At 37.4% G+C, this 16,722-nt stretch overlaps 2 protein-coding genes and 1 long non-coding RNA gene across 29 annotated transcripts in view; 1 reads left to right on the top strand and 2 right to left on the bottom strand.

The window, feature by feature from the left end:
• The window catches only part of WDSUB1 (WD repeat, sterile alpha motif and U-box domain containing 1), a 54,584-nt gene extending 53,895 nt beyond the window's left edge, over window positions 1–689 (bottom strand). For 3 of the 4 annotated variants that reach the window (XM_077883385.1, XM_077883388.1, XM_077883389.1), the window contains exon 1: window positions 90–242. The gene's annotated coding sequence lies outside the window, so the exon portion shown is untranslated. Of the gene's footprint in view, window positions 1–89; window positions 243–563 lie in introns of those variants that run through there. The other variant, XM_077883387.1, reaches the window with a different exon arrangement.
• On the top strand, window positions 230–10,420 carry LOC144304800 (uncharacterized). Of its 2 annotated transcripts, none has more exons than XR_013371768.1 (5): window positions 230–395; window positions 1,298–1,399; window positions 4,366–4,922; window positions 5,312–5,502; window positions 7,678–10,420. It is a non-coding gene; the product is annotated as an uncharacterized LOC144304800 (long non-coding RNA). The 2 variants fall into 2 exon arrangements; XR_013371767.1 differs by having other exon boundaries at window positions 230–604.
• Window positions 10,421–12,403: 1,983 nt separating this feature from the next.
• Window positions 12,404–16,722, bottom strand: part of BAZ2B (bromodomain adjacent to zinc finger domain 2B) — a 294,178-nt gene continuing 289,859 nt past the window's right edge. For all 23 annotated transcript variants that reach the window (XM_077883356.1, XM_077883357.1, XM_077883359.1 and 20 more), the window contains one exon: window positions 12,404–13,880. In XM_077883356.1, coding sequence (XP_077739482.1) covers window positions 13,727–13,880 — 154 coding nt within the window. In that variant the 3' untranslated portion in view covers window positions 12,404–13,726. The remainder of the gene's footprint in view (window positions 13,881–16,722) is intronic.

The following is a 16,722-nucleotide window of genomic DNA, read 5'->3' as shown; positions in this document are numbered from 1 at the left end:
CGCGCTTGGAAGCCGGCAGCGAGCAAGCGGCACAGGCTCAGACAGCCCGGGCGCGGAGGCTCCTCGCCGACCCCGCGGCGCTCACCCACCTGCCGCCGCCGCCCCGCGGGCCGCCGGCCGCACCCGGTCCCCCTGGAAGACGCCGGGCGCGCGGGGTCACGTGACGCGCAGGTGCGGGGCCGGGCCGCTGCCGGGGAAACCGGAAGGGAGGGGCCAGGCCCCGCCCCGAGCGCGCGCCGCGCCACGGCGCATGCGTGCGGCCCGCGAGCTGAGCTTCGGGAGGGGCCTGTGTTGGCGGGATCCCGGGTGGGGGAGCTGGAGTCCCGAAGCTCAAAGGTGGCGTGGTGGCGGCTGTGCGGGGCTTGCAGCTCCGGGTGTTTGAGTCCCCTGCTCCGGTATTGCGCCCCCGTGTTCCTGTCCCCGCCCTCCGTGGTTGCTCCGCAGCGGCCGGTGCCTCGGCGCGCAGGCTTGCGGCCGCCCGCCCGCCCGGAGCCCCGGCCCTGCGCGTCCTGGGTCCCTGCGGACGCCGGTAGCGCCCGAACCTACTGCGCGTGTCCTCCCACCTTCCGGTGTGTCTCCAGGCTCGCGGGTAGACCTTGGTGCCGTAAGTGGCCACAAAGTCATCCTCCGGTCCCTTTTGAGATTAAAAACACGTGCAGCAAAAAGTTCGTAAGCATTGCTAACACTTGTGAACTGAGCGCACGCGCAGGGGAAGTGCATGACGCCGTAGGGCTACGTTCAGATGGAAATCAAAGATACAGGTGGCTCTTATTTAAAAATTTTGTGAACATTCTAAGACTACTTAATATTTAAGGAATACAGTCAGCTGTTGAAACTTTGAAAGCTGCCGATGATTTTCCTAGTTGTTATATTTATTGGCAAATCTAAAAACTTGACTTAGGGATCCCTGGGTGGCGCAGCGGTTTGGCGCCTGCCTTTGGCCCAGGGCGCGATCCTGGAGACCCGGGATCGAATCCCACGTCGGGCTCCCGGTGCATGGAGCCTGCTTCTCCCTTTGCCTGTGTCTCTGCCTCTCTCTCTCTCTGTGTGACTATCATAAATAAAATAAAAACTTGATTTTTAAAAAGTCGATATAGTTTGGTCAAGTAAAAAGGATTTCATTTAAAAAAGGATTTTGCTATGTATTAGGACTTATTTATAGTAACATCAGTCAAAACAAAAATAATTTCCTGCAGTGACCCTGTGGGCAGATTGTAAATACACTACTACAGTCCTGAGCTTAGATCGGTTTCAAACTACAACTAAGCAGCATGCACAAGACCCCTTCTTGTTTCAGAACACATGCTGCCTCCCGAACCGTCCTTCTCCAGTCCTCCGCGGAGCCCACAGTAGCTATTGCTATTGCGTAGTACGGAGACTCTGCTCCTTAAGAAGATCAGTAAGTACTGAAGAGTTATAAGACCCTGTTGGAACCTAACTGGTGCTTTTCTTCCGGGGAGTCATTGAAGTAATAGCACCAAATGTCGCTTTTAAGGGAATCATTTTGCTTTCTGTTGACCAGACTTTATTTTTAAATTAGGAGCAGAGCAGGCCGGGGTGGCTCTGCGGTTTAGCGCCGCCTTCAGCCCAGGGCCTGATCCTGGGGTGGCGGAATCAAGTCCCACGTCGGGCTCCCTGCAGGGAGCCTGCTTCTCCCTCTGCCTGTGTCTCTGCCTCTCCTGCTTCTCCTTCTGCCTGTGTCTCTGCCTCTCTCTGTGTGTGTCTCATGAATAAATAAATAAGATCTTTAAAAATAAGTTAAGGGCATATCCAGTTTGCAGTTATATGATAAGGGTAGTATTCTATAATCCAGTCTTTTCCTTTAAGAATTGTTTTATAAAATCAGCCATCAGGCGATAGCTTTTTAATCCATGCAACTTTAGAATTTAATGAGGAAACATTAGAAAAAAAAAAAGAAAACCAAAGTCATATATTTGAAGAGTAATGACCTACAATGCTCACATTTAAAGATGAAATTGAGATCACTGGAAATTATTTGTAATGAAAAAGACGAAAGGGGAGATCAAAATTCATGATTTGAGATGCTACTGTGATTTTTAAGTTAAGGAGTATATCATGATTGAGATTTGGAACACCTAATAACATGCCAAATATTGCCAAAACAATGTTTTTCTAGAAAAAATTTTGTGGCTGTATAAATAATAGAGCTCTTTGTTGGAAATATAGAAGATACACATAAAAGAGATACCTAATAATTGCATCACTCAAAGATAACCCCCTCAGAGGTTATTATGTTAAGTGAAAGAAGTCAGAGAAAGACAAATACTGTATGATTTCACTTACCTGTGGAATCTAAAAAACAAAACATAAACCAACTAATAAGTACAGAAAACAAGCTGGGGGTCACCAAAGGTGAGGGATGGGCAAAATAGGGGACAGATATTAAAGTAAGTAAGACAGAGGAGACAATGTACAGCATAGAGAATATAGTTAAAATATGTGACAAATTTGGACATGATAGATGGCAACTAGATTTATCATGATGATCACTTCAAGATATATATAAATGTTGAATCACTGTGTGTACACCTGGAACTAACGTGTATGTCAACTATACTTCAAAAAAAGAAAAAGCCCATTCAGAAGTAATATTTTCTTTCAGTCTTTTACTCATAAAAATATCAGTAATTTTACAGAAAGTCCTGGAAACTGCCTTTAAAACTCAAACGTATATCCTATTTCCCATATCTAAAATTTCCCTAGTAGCTTCATTATTTTTCTGCCTAAGAGTCCACAATACATACCACAATTTATTTAATATTTCCCCTGTTGCTGAACGGTTGTTTCAGTATTTTTGGTGCTTATTGTAAATAATACTGGATCAGATGACTTTGTATATAAATCTGTATCCACAGTCATGAACACTTACTAAGGAAATTGTCAAACAGAAATGGAATTACTGGGCATAAGGGTATAAAGATTCCTAATAAATATTGTCATGTTGCTTTTCAGAGGGGTTGTATGGTTTGTACTCAGCAACATATGGTTGTGCCTGTCTCTCCACCTTCTTGACAGACTTGAGTAATATTTAATCTTCACCAATTTGATGGGCAAATCGGTTACAATATTCTTTAAGTAAATTATGTAAAAGCAACTCCCTGCCTACACATGCCAGTTGTTTAGCACAGAGATCTTGAGACCAGTATGGTTAGTTTCAGAGAAAGGCAAGTTCAGAGAGGAAAGTCTTTTTGTAAACTTGTCTCTAGTCTATGGATTTGTGATTTAGGAGATGTTAATTAAAATATCTTGCCAATATACTAAAGAAACATTGTAAGAATTTGTAGAAATCTTTGGTCACCTTAGTGAACTGGTTATCTCATTTCACAGAGTGTCAAATAGTTGGAACTTTAACTTAGAATCTTAAAGATTTGTATTTTATGCATTCTTTGCTTTAATTATGTAACTGTGGTCAATAATTAATCCTATTTTATCTTTAATTTCCAATCATTTTTTTGTAATAGTGCCACTTACGGAATATAAAGCCATTTAAAATGATATAAAGAACAGTTTTTTTAAAAGGTTTTATTTATTTATTCATGAGAGACACAGAGAGAGAGAGAGAGAGGCAGAGACAGGCAGAGGGAGAAGCAGGCTATCTGTGGGGAGCCCGATGTGGAACTCGATCCTGGGACCCCAGGATCACACCCTGGGCTCAAGGCAACAAACTGCTGAGCCACCTGGGCTGCCCAAGAATAGCTTTTCAAGGGGATCCCTGGGTGGTGCAGTGGTTTAGCGCCTGCCTTTGGCCCAGGGCGCAATCCTGGAGACCCGGGATCGAGTCCCACGTCAGGCTCCCGGTGCATGGAGCCTGCTTCTCCCTCTGCCTGTGTCTCTGCCTCTCTCTCTCTCTCTCTGTGACTATCATAAAAAAAAAAAAGAATAGCTTTTCAATTACATAGTTAGCAATACATGCTCTCAAAATACAATTGCAATGGGAACAGAATGGGCGTGAATCAGTCAGTCATTGATTACTAAAATATATGACTGAGAATAGACAAGAGATCAAAAGAGAGATGATAGGCACTGGAGTGATTAGAACAGGAGGCCTAGGAATGACTTCTAAATAGGCTTGAAACTTGGGCCAGCCAAGGGATAAGCTTGGGAAATACTCAGGGATGTGTTGGGGGTGTATGCTTTGGCCTTTTCTTCCTCTTTGGTACCAGAAGTATTTTTCTTGTTTATGGATTCTTAAATCCTGACTACTCATAATTTAACTTAAATTTCTTTCTTATTTCTCTCATTTTCTAAAATTCTTTATTATTATTAAAACTCTTTAAGAGAATTCAAGATGTTAAATGTTAAATGCATTTCTGAAAAATAACAAACCCGAATTTTTGGTTTCAGATTCATGGTTTTTTATTACATAAGAAGAAAGTATGACAAACATTGATGCCCATTTTGAATAGTTCTCCTCTGGACAATTCTTCAGAAGTCCTCCAGCAGCCTTTCTCTCATGTGTCCTTGCCCAGAATTGTATTCCATGCCCATTTGTTAAGTAATCACTTTCAAGGGCAGCCTGGGTGGCTCAGCAGTTTAGTGCCGCCTTCAGCCAGGGCGTGATCCTGGAGACCCGGGATTGAGTCCCACCTTATGCTCCCTGCATGGAGCCTGCTTCTCCCTCTGCCTGTGTCTCTACTTCTCTCTATCTCTCATGAATAAATAAATAAAATCTTTAAAAAAAAAAAAAAAAGTAATACTTTCAAGAAGGAAAAGAATTGTCATTAATTACACTCTTGGAGCTGAAAAAAGGGCCCACTTTCCCCTGAAGCGTATGGTCAACTAACATCTACAAGAATGGATGGAAGGAAATAAGGATACAAGGCAGCTACTAAATAAAGTATCTTCCACTTGGAAAATATCTATACAACAGAAAACTATTTAACTTGCAAACAGATGTGAAAGTAAGTCACACCTCAACTATGTTATGCCTCAATCTTTAATCCTTAAATGGCATCATTCAGTGTATTCACCAGTTATTTTTACCAGCTAAATTTACCTTACTTGGTTGGGTCTTTTTAAATGTTAAAATAAGAATAATGCACATTTGTTGCAAAGGTATGATATATGGATAAGGAAGATGACAAAGATGTTAAAGTCTTCCCAGATTCTACCAACCAGAGAAGAAACTACTGTGAACATTTTTATACATCCCTTTAGAATTCTCCCCATACTAAGTGTATTCAATATATTCTAACAGAATTACTATAATTCTATAGTATAACCCCCTTCTTTCACTTAATTTACAAATATTAATAAAGATCTACATGATAGGTTTTTTTTTTTTTTAAAGATTTATCCATTTATTTGAGGAGAAAGGAACAATGCACATGTGTGCAAGTGGACGACGCCAGAGAGAGAGAGAGAGAGGGAGAGCAGACTCCCTGCTGACTGCGGAGCCCCAGTGGGGTTGACCTCAGGTGCCCAAGATCATGACCTGAAAGGATATCAAGAGTTGGACACTTAACCTACTGAGCCACCCAGGTGCACCCACATTATAGTTTTTAATGAATAGAATCTTTTTATTTACTTTTAACTTTTTTTTAGAATCTGACTTTTTAAAAAGTCACTTCTATATAATAGAAGTAATAAGTAATTGAGATTTGCTCTAATGAACTCAGAAACGTGTATCACAAATGTTGAAAGCAGTATTAAAAAGGAATTGTAAATGTATTTTGAGAATTGAAAGAATCACTAGAATAAGTATATAGCCTCTCCAGGCATTATGCTATCTCCATACAAGCCTCTGTTGTGTAAATATCTCATGATCCTTTGGTGATCTAGGGACTTACTGAGCTTTCCTTTCACTTCAGAGCCCAAGATAGATTCCCAATTGGCTCTAAGCCTTAAGCCTTTGTCATTCACTACTGGGTTCTCCCTCAAGATTCACCATATTCTTTGATATCTACGACCATGATTATTAGGGCTGTTTTTTTTTTATTAAAGACATGGTAAGGAGTCTGTTCAGGGAGAATAAGAATACCCTTAGGTATCGAACTTGATACTTAATTTAATTTTTTTTTACTTAAAAAAATAATTTTTTAAAAAAAATTCAAGAATGAGGGCACCTGGGTGGCTCAGTCAGTTAAGATGCTGACCCTTGATTTCAGTTCAGATCATGATCTCAGGGTCCTGGGATTGAGCCCTGTCAGGCTCCTTGCCCAGCAGGGAGTCTGCTTAAGGGTTCTCTCTCCCTCTGCCCCTCCCCCTGCTCCCTCGGGCACTCTCTCAAATAAATAAATATATATTTTTTTAAAAGTTAAAGAATGAGTGATCTACAACTTCTAGTATACTCCACAACACTTTTAGTTATCCAATGAGAACAACTCAAATGATTTTCAAGTGTATGGTCAAGGTAAAATACAAACGATCTCAGATATTAATTTTGCTACTGCCTCTTTTTTTTTTTTTTTTTTTTTTTTTAAGATTTATCCATTAGAGAGAGAGAGAGAGTGTGTGTGTGTGTGTGTGTGTGTGCATTGGGGCGGGCAGAGGGAGAGAGAGAATCTCAGGGAGACTCTCCACTGAGTGCAGAGCCTGACTCAGGGCTCAGTCTCACGACCCTGTGCTCTTAATCTGAGCTGAAATCAAGAGTCGGCCACTAACCGACCGACTGAGCCACCCAGTTGCCCCTCTCTACCCCCTTGATGTAAATGCTAAGGTGCAAAATGCTCTTCCAATGAAGGTCCAGAGGATCCAAATTACCTTTTCCTCTAACTCTGCATTTAGCCAACTCCTTACCCACCATACTTCCAAGCACTACTTTTGCTATAGTAACTCATGAATCTATACAAGTCCTAGCAATACCTAAGAACTCTCAATATTTTCTATTCACCTTTTCTATTCAGGCTTTTCTTTAGCAAGATCAGCTTTCTCAGCTAACTAGAGCAAATGTTTCATCTGAATATCACCAGCTGAAAATAAAATTTGGTGCAGTTTTTACAGACCCTAGAAAGCAGATAGGGTTAGATATGACATTTACGTTAAAAACAAAACTATGAACATGCACATCAGACTTGAAGCAGCTAATATGGTTAGATTGCTTGATACTTTTCAAAACATGGTATTCAAATTCAAAATCTGTAATAAATTGCTAGTGAAAATAATACAAATAAATATTGAACACTGATTGGAATGTAGGGAAAAAGAATCCTCTTTCACTACTGGTAGGTATGTAAACTGGTATAATCATTTGGAGAGCAGTAGGGCCATAGCATGGAAAGTGTTCATATTACCTAACCTGTGTACATCCTAGAGAAACTCTTATCACACACAGTCTGTTAGTTTTCTATTGCTATGTAACAAATTACCCAAAACGGAGTGACTTAAAACAATATTTATTATCTCATAGTTTCTGTGAGTCAATAATCAGTAACATATAGAAATCAGTTCCATTGCTATACACTAATAATGAGATATCAAAAATTAAGAAAATAATCCTATTTATAATTGCATCAAAAAGAATAAAATACCTAGGAATAAATTTGACAAAAGTGCAAGACTTGAAAACCAAGTACTATAAACATTGATGAAAGACATAAATGGAAAGATATTCCATGATCATGGGCTGGAAGAATTAATAGTTAAAATGTCCATAGTATCCAAAGCAATCTATAGATTGTCAGTGCTCATCAAAATTCCAATGTTTTTTTTTCACAGAAATAGAACAATCTTAAAATTTGTATGGAACCACAAAGACCTGGAATAGCCAAAGCAATCTTGAGAAAGAAGAACAACTCTGAAGGCATCACACTTCTGGATTTCAAAGTATAATCCAAAGTTATGCTAATCAAAATAGTATGGTACTGGCATATATGGTCAATTAATCTATGACCAAGGAGGAAAGAATACACAATGGGGAAAAGACAAGTCTCTTCAATACATGGTGTTGGGAAAATTAGACAACTATATGCAAAAGAATGAAAGTGGACCATTATCTTATGCCATATACAAAAATAAATTCAAATGGATTAAAGACATGAATGTAAGATCTGAAACCATAAAACTCCTGGAAGAAAACAAAGCCAGTAAGCTCTTTGACATCAATCTTAATATTTTATTGGACCAGTCTCTTCAGGCAAGGGCAACAACTAAAATAAACAAATGGGATTCCATCAAATTAAAAAGCTTTTGCACAGTGAAGGAAACCACTAACAAAACAAAAAAGGCAACCTACTGCACGGGAGAAGATATTTGCAAGTCATACATCAATAAGGGGTTAATATCCAAAGTATATAAAGAATTCACACAACATAATATTTAAAAAATCCAATTAAAAATGGGCAGATTGGGATGCCTGGGTGGCTCAGTGGTTGGGGATCTGCCTTCGGCTCAGGGCGTGACCCTTGAGTCCCGGGATCAAGTCCCACATCAGGCTGCTTCTGCATGGGGCCTGCTTCTCCCTCTGCCTGTGTCTCTCTGTCTCTCTGTATCTCTCATGAATAAATAAATAAAATCTTAAAAAAAAAAAAAAGGCAGATGATTTGAATAGACATTTTCCCAAACAAGACATACAGATGGCTAACAGCCACATGAAAAGGTGCTCAACATCACTAATTGCCAGGGAAATGCAAATCAATTAGTACCTGACACTGGTTAGCCTGGGTTATTATCAAAAAGACAAAATAACAAGTATTGGCTAGGAGGTGGAGAAAAGGGAAGCCTTGTACACTACTGGGAATATAAATTGGTGCAGCCACTCTGGAAAATGGCATGGAGGTTTCTCAAAAAATTAAAACCCACCAAAAGATCCAGCGATTCCATGTGTGGATACTTCTCTGACGAAAACAAGAACACCAATTTGAAGAGATATATGCACCCCTATGTTCATTGTAACAATAGCCAAGATATGGAAGCAACTTAAATGTCAACAGATGAATGGATAAAGATGTGTATACACACACACAACTGAATATTACTTAGGCATAAAAAAGAATGAAAATCTTGACGTGTATGACAACATAGATGGACCTAGAGGGTATTAGGTTAGACAGAGAAAGACAAATGCCATATGATTTCACTTCTATGTGGAAAAACAAAATAGAAACAGACTCATAGGTACAGGAACCATACTGTCATCAGAAGAGGGAGGGGTTGTGGGGACTGAAATAGATGAAAGGGATCGAGAGGTACAAACTTCTAAAGTCACGAGGATATAATATACAGCATAGGTAATATAATAAATAATATTAAAATAACTGTATGGTGGCAGATAGTAACTACAATTTATTGAGGGAATCATTTCATACTGTATAAAAATATCAAATCACTATGAAGTACACTTGACACTAATATATCAACTCTCCTTCAATCAAAAAACAAACAACAACAACAACAACAACAACAAAAAACCCAACAAACCAAACAGCTCAGGAGTGGCTTAGCTGGGTAGTTTGGCTCAGGGTCTTTCATGAAATTGTAGTCCAGATGGCTGGGGCTCTAATCATCCAAATGTTTAACTTGGGTTGTAGGATCCACTTCTAAGATGCTGCAGTCATATGGCTGCTAGAGTGTCCTCATAACACAATAGTTGAGTTTACATAGAGCAAATGATCCAAGAAAACAAGGTGGAAGCAGAAATGTACTTTATGACCTAGACTGGGAATTCGCAGGCTATGGTTCTAACCCTGATACAATGTGGAATCAGATTATACAAGGGCATGAATACCAGAAAGTGAAGATCATTTGGAAATCTCTTCAATAAGACATTTATGCAGTGACAAGAAATTACAAGAAACTTAGGTTTTCTTTTTAAAGATTTATTTATTTATTTGAGAAAGAGAGAGCACTTGTGAGCAGAGGGAGGGGCAGAGGGAGAGGGAGAGAGAATCCTCAAGGAGACTCTCTGCTAAGTGCGGAGCCTGACTGGGGGCCTGGCCTGATCCCAGGACCCTGAGATCATGACCTAAGCCAAACCCAAAAGTCAAATGCTTAACCGATTGAGTCACCCAGGTGCCCCTTAGGTTTTCATTCTTAATAGAAATTCGAAAGTGAAATGTGGTATATGCCTGTGATGGAATACCTTGCAGCAATCAAGAGTAATGAACTAGATTTCCATATTATTTTTTCCGACTCAAAAGAAATAGAAAAATATATGGTGTACTACGACCGATAAAAATTTCAAAAAACACTACTTTCCACACCATTTATTTGTAAAGATAAATGTATTGCTAAATGAATATATAAAAGGTTAGCTGGAAAGACATATTAAAAGTACTTGTATTTGACAGGAAGGAAGTTGAAGAGTTGCTGAATGAAGAAGTAAAAGAATAAAAGAAGGGCTTTACAAGAATCCTGTGAAGAATGTGACATGAAGAGTCACCTCAATTTTATATAGTTGAAGCTTAAAAAATTTTTTTTCTTTAAGGTTGTGATGTAGCCCAGGAGATTTAAGAGATTTTATTGAAACAAAATTCCTAGTAGATAAGATTCTACTAGTTTCCCAGTGTTGTTGGTTTTTTTTTTTTTTTTTTTTTTTTGATGAATCATATTCCTGTGGAAGGGAAACTTTGATTCTTTTAAAAAACCTCCTTTGTCTCCTTGTTGCAATGAAATTCTTTTAACAGAACACAAGCTTCTTTCATTACTCAAAGGGAGATATTTAAGATATAAATGACCTTGAGAGAGGTAGCCCACCAATAAAGTTTACAGAAGGAGTAAATGATTGATACCAGATTTCCCTGAGCTAAATGAACAGGATTTTAAATTTTTTCAAAGGTGATAAGGATGGAGGTGATGGAAAAGAGAAGGAGCACAGAGGGGGTACATATGAGATCCTTCATAATTTTGATTTAAATGAGTGCTTTGAACAGATTTCATTTTGGGGTTGAAACAAGAAAAAGCGATCACCTTGCATTGATAGTAAATTACTTCTTATGAGTTTAAGGTATACCCATGGATGAGTTTTCACTTGTTTAATTTTCAGTATGGTTATCAACTAACTAAATATTAAATTACTCTCTATGTATTGTTTCAAAAAGATGATTATTTTTCTGGGTTTAATCGTAGTGTACTGTTTGGTTATTCTTAATTGATTACTACTTGAGTAATGATCTAAATCTAATCACAAGAGCAAGCCAGTGTTTTATAATTTACAGAGCGACCAAACTAAAATGGAGAAGGTTCAGGTTAAAGCGTAGTTTATCTTAATTGAAGTATGTTTTATATACTTGCAATTATGTGATAGCAGAGGGTTAGGAAAACGTTTTATATCTGAAGGGAACAATGATACTGGTTTACCCGACCCAGGGCACTGTGAGTGCAAGATTCATTCACATAAAAAATGATCCATAAATGTATAGTTAACAATTGTTTCTGATCATGCCCACTTCTCGAACAGCTACCCCTCTTGAGGAACAATGAAGGAGCCAATATTTACTAAGCTTTCCTTTTTTTAGGGATAACTTACTTATTTTTAAAAGAAAATTATCACTCTTGAAAAATTGTGCTTTGTGTGTTTAAGTATTTTATTTCTCATTTATGAACTCCTCAGACACCGGACATATTTTTATCAAGCTTCTTATATAGCATCTAATATAAATTAATGTAAGCATGTATCATCTCTAAGGCACAACACCCCATGAAGAAGACTCCCCATGGAGTATCTGGTAGTTCATAAACACAAAAACCAGACACTTTATTCACAGCACCACCTTGTTCTTTTCACCACATGGTCTTTTTGATTAAGCACGAGCCCCTAGAGGCATAAGTGCAATATTTGGTAAACAGAAACTGACATATTTACATAATAACAGCTCATTTTCATATAAGTCTCCACAAACAATCTAGAAATTTTAGAAAATATTCAGGTGGCCTCAGAGCATTTTAAAGTTAGGAATATTTTCTTCAAAACGTTTCTATTTTCCCTTCACTATTAAAAGCCATTTTCTAAGGATATTGTCTCAGGACCTCTTCTCCACTAGGCTGGAAGCTCCATGAAGGGCCTCTCCCTGTCTTGTTCAGCAATGATTCCTGAGAGCCCAGCAAGGGATCAAATCATATTTCATGAAAGCTTGAATTTGTAGCTCATGACTTATTAATCTATATGATCAGTATTTCTTATTGACAACAACTTACAATTGGTTACATGTCTACCAATAGAGACATTTCTCATATCAGAACAAGACTTTTAAAATGTATTCTAATATTTTCATATTGAAAATGTAAACAACAACAACAACAACAACAACAAAATGTGGTCCAGAGAGGCTCAGGTACTAATGAAAGGCACAACACTTGACTTAAAACCACCCTCTTCCATCCCGCTCAATGTTCATTGAACTACCGTCTGCCTCTCCACCTTTAGGATTTTGTAAAAATCAAATTTAAATTAACTATCTTTTTGAAAAGAATACATATTCAGGTTCATTAAGAAAAACTAAAAAACTAGTTTGTAAAAGTCTTTTATTGTATCCGTGCCACACATAGTAGTGAAAAATAACACTCCTAAAAAAAAGAATGCTACCTTTTCCACAACATTTTATTTTAAATAAAATTTCAAGTACTCTTACATACGTACAAAAAAAAATCTGATCTATTTGCCTCCAACAGGCCACCACAACACACAGTAGATAAAACACAGTGGTTACAAATGTCTTTTAAATTTATTTCTGAGGCAAGGCAAATGGGAAGGAAATGTTTCTATGAAAAAATACTGTGTGTGTAGGAAATTGTCACAATTTTATTCCACATGGATACAAATGATTATACTTTAATTTAGGCCCTGGTGGCTTAAAATTATATAACAAAATAGAAAAATGGAAAACTAATATCCCCTACACCCTGTTTCAAAGGCAGGCACTACCAAGATCAAGGAGACGCCACAGTGTTGGTAGAGGATAATTACTGTACAAGCTGTATAGCTATAATTACCTTCAGACTAAAATAAAATGCTACAGTTCTTCTAAGGCATAAACAATAATGTCTCCAAACAATATATACACATAATACATATTTAAAACAAGACTTAATATAAACAATAATGAACAGTATATACATGTCAATTTTTCTTCACTGTCTTGAAATACAATTTAACTACACAAGTGATGCAGCAACATATATATATATACACACATATATATAAATGTACTTGTAACTCTACAGTAAAGTTTATTTTTGGTGCTTTTATAGCACATCAGTGTAAACAGTTTAACTTGGCTTTGTTTTATATTTTAAAACATTCCTTGTTGTATTTTCAAGATTTAAAGCAATTTTCTAGTTCTTCCTTTTCACAGAAAACGAAGATTCTGGATGTGGTTTAATCATAAATAATTCATAAAATTAAATACATTCACTAAAAAATAAACTACAAAGTAAAAAAATGAAAAATAGATATTTATTGAGAGGGAAAGGAGAACCATTTCCCACATTAGAGCTCTGGTGTTGAATATTCAGTGCGATTTGATATATTTTAATTGCTATTGCACTATAACACCCTTTCCTTTGAAAATTCTTTGGGTGTGCTTCCCTGTTCTACCTAAATTAGCTGATAAATCACACAAACCAATAACCAAGGGCCTTGGTTGTTGTAGGAGTGAAGCCTTTAAAAATGGTATCATTCTTCTGATACTTCTTTTTTTTTTGTGATACTTATTTTAAGGAAAAAAAAGTCATTATGTATGTGCCTTGCACATTTATGTAAATACAGTTCACATTGCTGGTCTCATTTGTCCTTGTTTAAAAGGAAAAAAAGAGAGAGATTATTATAACTTCAGCTCACTTTGAAAATATCTGTCCACTTTTTTTCAAAATACTTCCTCATACTGTGGCCAGCTCTGCCTATATCAGAATCATCTTCATTAAATGTTTCACAGTTGTCAAAAACAAGCCTGACATCTACAGCAAAGGTTTCAAGGTTTGGATATCTGAAAGAAAACACATGATTTAGAGGTTGTTTTTATACAATGGCTTTGCTTTATAAACAAAGAGGTAATTAAAAGGTAAAATGAAAAGTAAAACTGAAAAAAAAAAGATAACTACATTTAAATTGACATAAAACATATACTCTCTTAAACACAAACATTTAAAAAATTGCATGTGTTCTGACCCATGTAGGATTTAAAAAGATTAAATGGAAAAAATACATTTCTCTGAAGATCAAGATATATTTCAACTAACTAGCATTTTCTTCACATCCAATTTCCTTTGACCGTACATAATTCTCTGTCCCGGGACTCATCCCACTTGCCTGGTTTATTAGTTCCTCTGATCAGTTGTGGTACCCTATCATCCACATTCAAAAATATTTAGTCACAGTAGAAATAACACAAATGCTTCCTATGCACTATAAACATTACACTTGCCCTCTAGCTTTTACTTCCCAGGATAAACTGCTCTGTGTTAAATCTCCATTTCCCATTTCTGTTCTTTTCTCTTCAAATGTGCACTTTTGCTCGAGCAAAAGTATCATACTGGAGTATCATAATCCAAAACAAGCAAAAAAAAAAAAAGTGCTATAAGTGCTATCCCTTTATCAGAGATAACATTATGGAGACCTGTCTTTCCATAAGAAACACTGTGGCTTCAGTGCTTTTTTGGTGTAATAAGCCCAAACCTTTTTCTCTGTAAAAACGTGGAGAACAGAAAGATGAATGAATCTGCCTAAACTCACTGATAAAAGGAATGGTTTGTTTCAAGCCAACTCAAGACAAACCAATATAGTTTAAAAGAGGTCTTTTAGAAATTTAAATTAATTATAACTTATGGTAAGCTAAATAGTAAGTAATTTATGTATTAGAAATATCCTTGAGGTACACACTGAAGCTCTGAGATCTGGTAAAAGTGGAATCATTTCTTTGATGGGATACCCTGTATAGTCTTCTACTCCTCCCCACTTCCCTCTACTAGGTGCAATAATAAAATAACATTTCTCTATCTGTAATGAGCTCACAAAATTAATTCAGATCTTATATAACCTCACTTCCCTGTTCTGGGAATTATTTTTTAAAGAGGGGAATTCATATAACATAAAGTTACCCATTTTAAGGTAGACAATTCAGTGGCATTTAGTGCTTTCATAGTATTTACTATTACCAACCTCTGTCTACTTGGCAAAACACTGCCATTGCCCCAAAAGGAAACCCTGTATCCATTAAGCTGTTGCTCCCCATTCTTCCTTGTTCCATCCCTGGCAACCACCAATCCATCTATCATTCTCTATGGATTTGCCTATTCTGAAAGTTTAATATAAATGGAATCATATAACATGTGTGGGAATAATTTTTATAAAATATTTAAAAGTTACTTTGAGAAATATTTCTTTTTAGACTGTTCCTTCTTATAAGAAAAGGTTAATGACTAATGCTGGGGAGACTAGAATCCAGGACAGAATTCCAGGTGAAACAAATACTATTCCCACAGTTGATGGGACCCAGAAAGATTCATTAAAGTAAGTACTTCCTCCCCTCTATTCTATAAATTTCTAGTTTAAACATTTGAAATATTGTTTATGAGTTTTGGTTCCAACTTATTAGTTTGGGTTTAATCAAACAACTTGAAGTGCGATGAGCTCGAATCGACTAAGTTTTGCTTCCCACAGAATTGGCACCACAAACAAGATCATATAGAACTGCTTCCCTCTCTCTGCTGCTTCGCTGTGACTTCCACCATTCACTGGGACTCATTCTCAAAAGGGAATGCCAATGTTTGGTAACGTCTAAGCTCTGTGTTAGTGTTTATCTTGGGGATTCTGAGGTTAGGTTCATATCCCATCCAGGAACAAGTAAAGCCTTTCTGTGTAAGTCTTTGTCCAGGCCATGTTGATAATAAAGCATTATGCTACCCACTTAAACATGTTTGTTTTGATAGAAAAAAAAAGCAAAAGCAAAAGAACTAGTTCATATCTAGACAGCAGCTATTGCTTTTTGGTTCACATTAGAACCAGTACTTTTAATGGTTCTAAATGTTTTCTGAGTTTGGGTAGGTCCCTTCTATAATTAAAAAAAAAAAAAAAAAAAAAGCAAAACAAAACAGACATAATCTTTTGAAAAACTGATATTTCAGGCTCCAAAGAAAGAAATAGGTCATTTGGTCAGTTTCTCAAATCTTTTTTTTTTTAATTTTTTTAAAGATTATTTATTTATTTATTAGAGACAGAGACAGAGAGAGACAGAGAGAGAGAGAGAGAGAGAGAGGCAGAAGGAGAAGCAGGTCCCACGTAGGGCTCCCTGCGTGGGGACTTGATCCTGGGTCTCTAGGATCACGCCCTGGGCTGAAGGCAGTGCTAAACCGCTAAGCCACCGGGGCTGCCCAGTTTCTCAAATCTTTGATATGATGTGAGAAGAACAGTGATCATTATGAGTTAAATTCTATTTAACTCTTACAAACTGAATGTAAATTATGGAGCACAGTGATTTTCACCAAAAGAACACCCAGGAGGAGCTAAATAACATACTGAATTATAATGGTAATCATAATAGCAACAATAATAATGTAACTAGAATTTATTTCATAGTTATTCTTTCAATGTAAAACTCCTTCTTTCTCCATATTTTTTGTGTCTTTGCCGGTCACAAAAAATTACGGTCACAGGGTACTTTAAGCTAAACCACAAGGAATAAGGGGAGCAGAGAATGGAGAAGGGAACATATACAGCTCAGCTCCCCGCCATTCAAATGAGGAATGCTTTTGTGTGGGCTTATTTTGCAAGTGAACAGCCTTATTTTTCGGGCTCCAAAATGCGCCAATGTTCAGAACCAAACAAATTCC

This window comes from Canis aureus, chromosome 34, assembly GCF_053574225.1.
Source record: "Canis aureus isolate CA01 chromosome 34, VMU_Caureus_v.1.0, whole genome shotgun sequence".
Taxonomy (NCBI): domain Eukaryota; kingdom Metazoa; phylum Chordata; class Mammalia; order Carnivora; family Canidae; genus Canis; species Canis aureus.
Note: the sequence above shows the minus strand (reverse complement) of the source record. Positions and strands in the feature narration are given on the sequence as shown.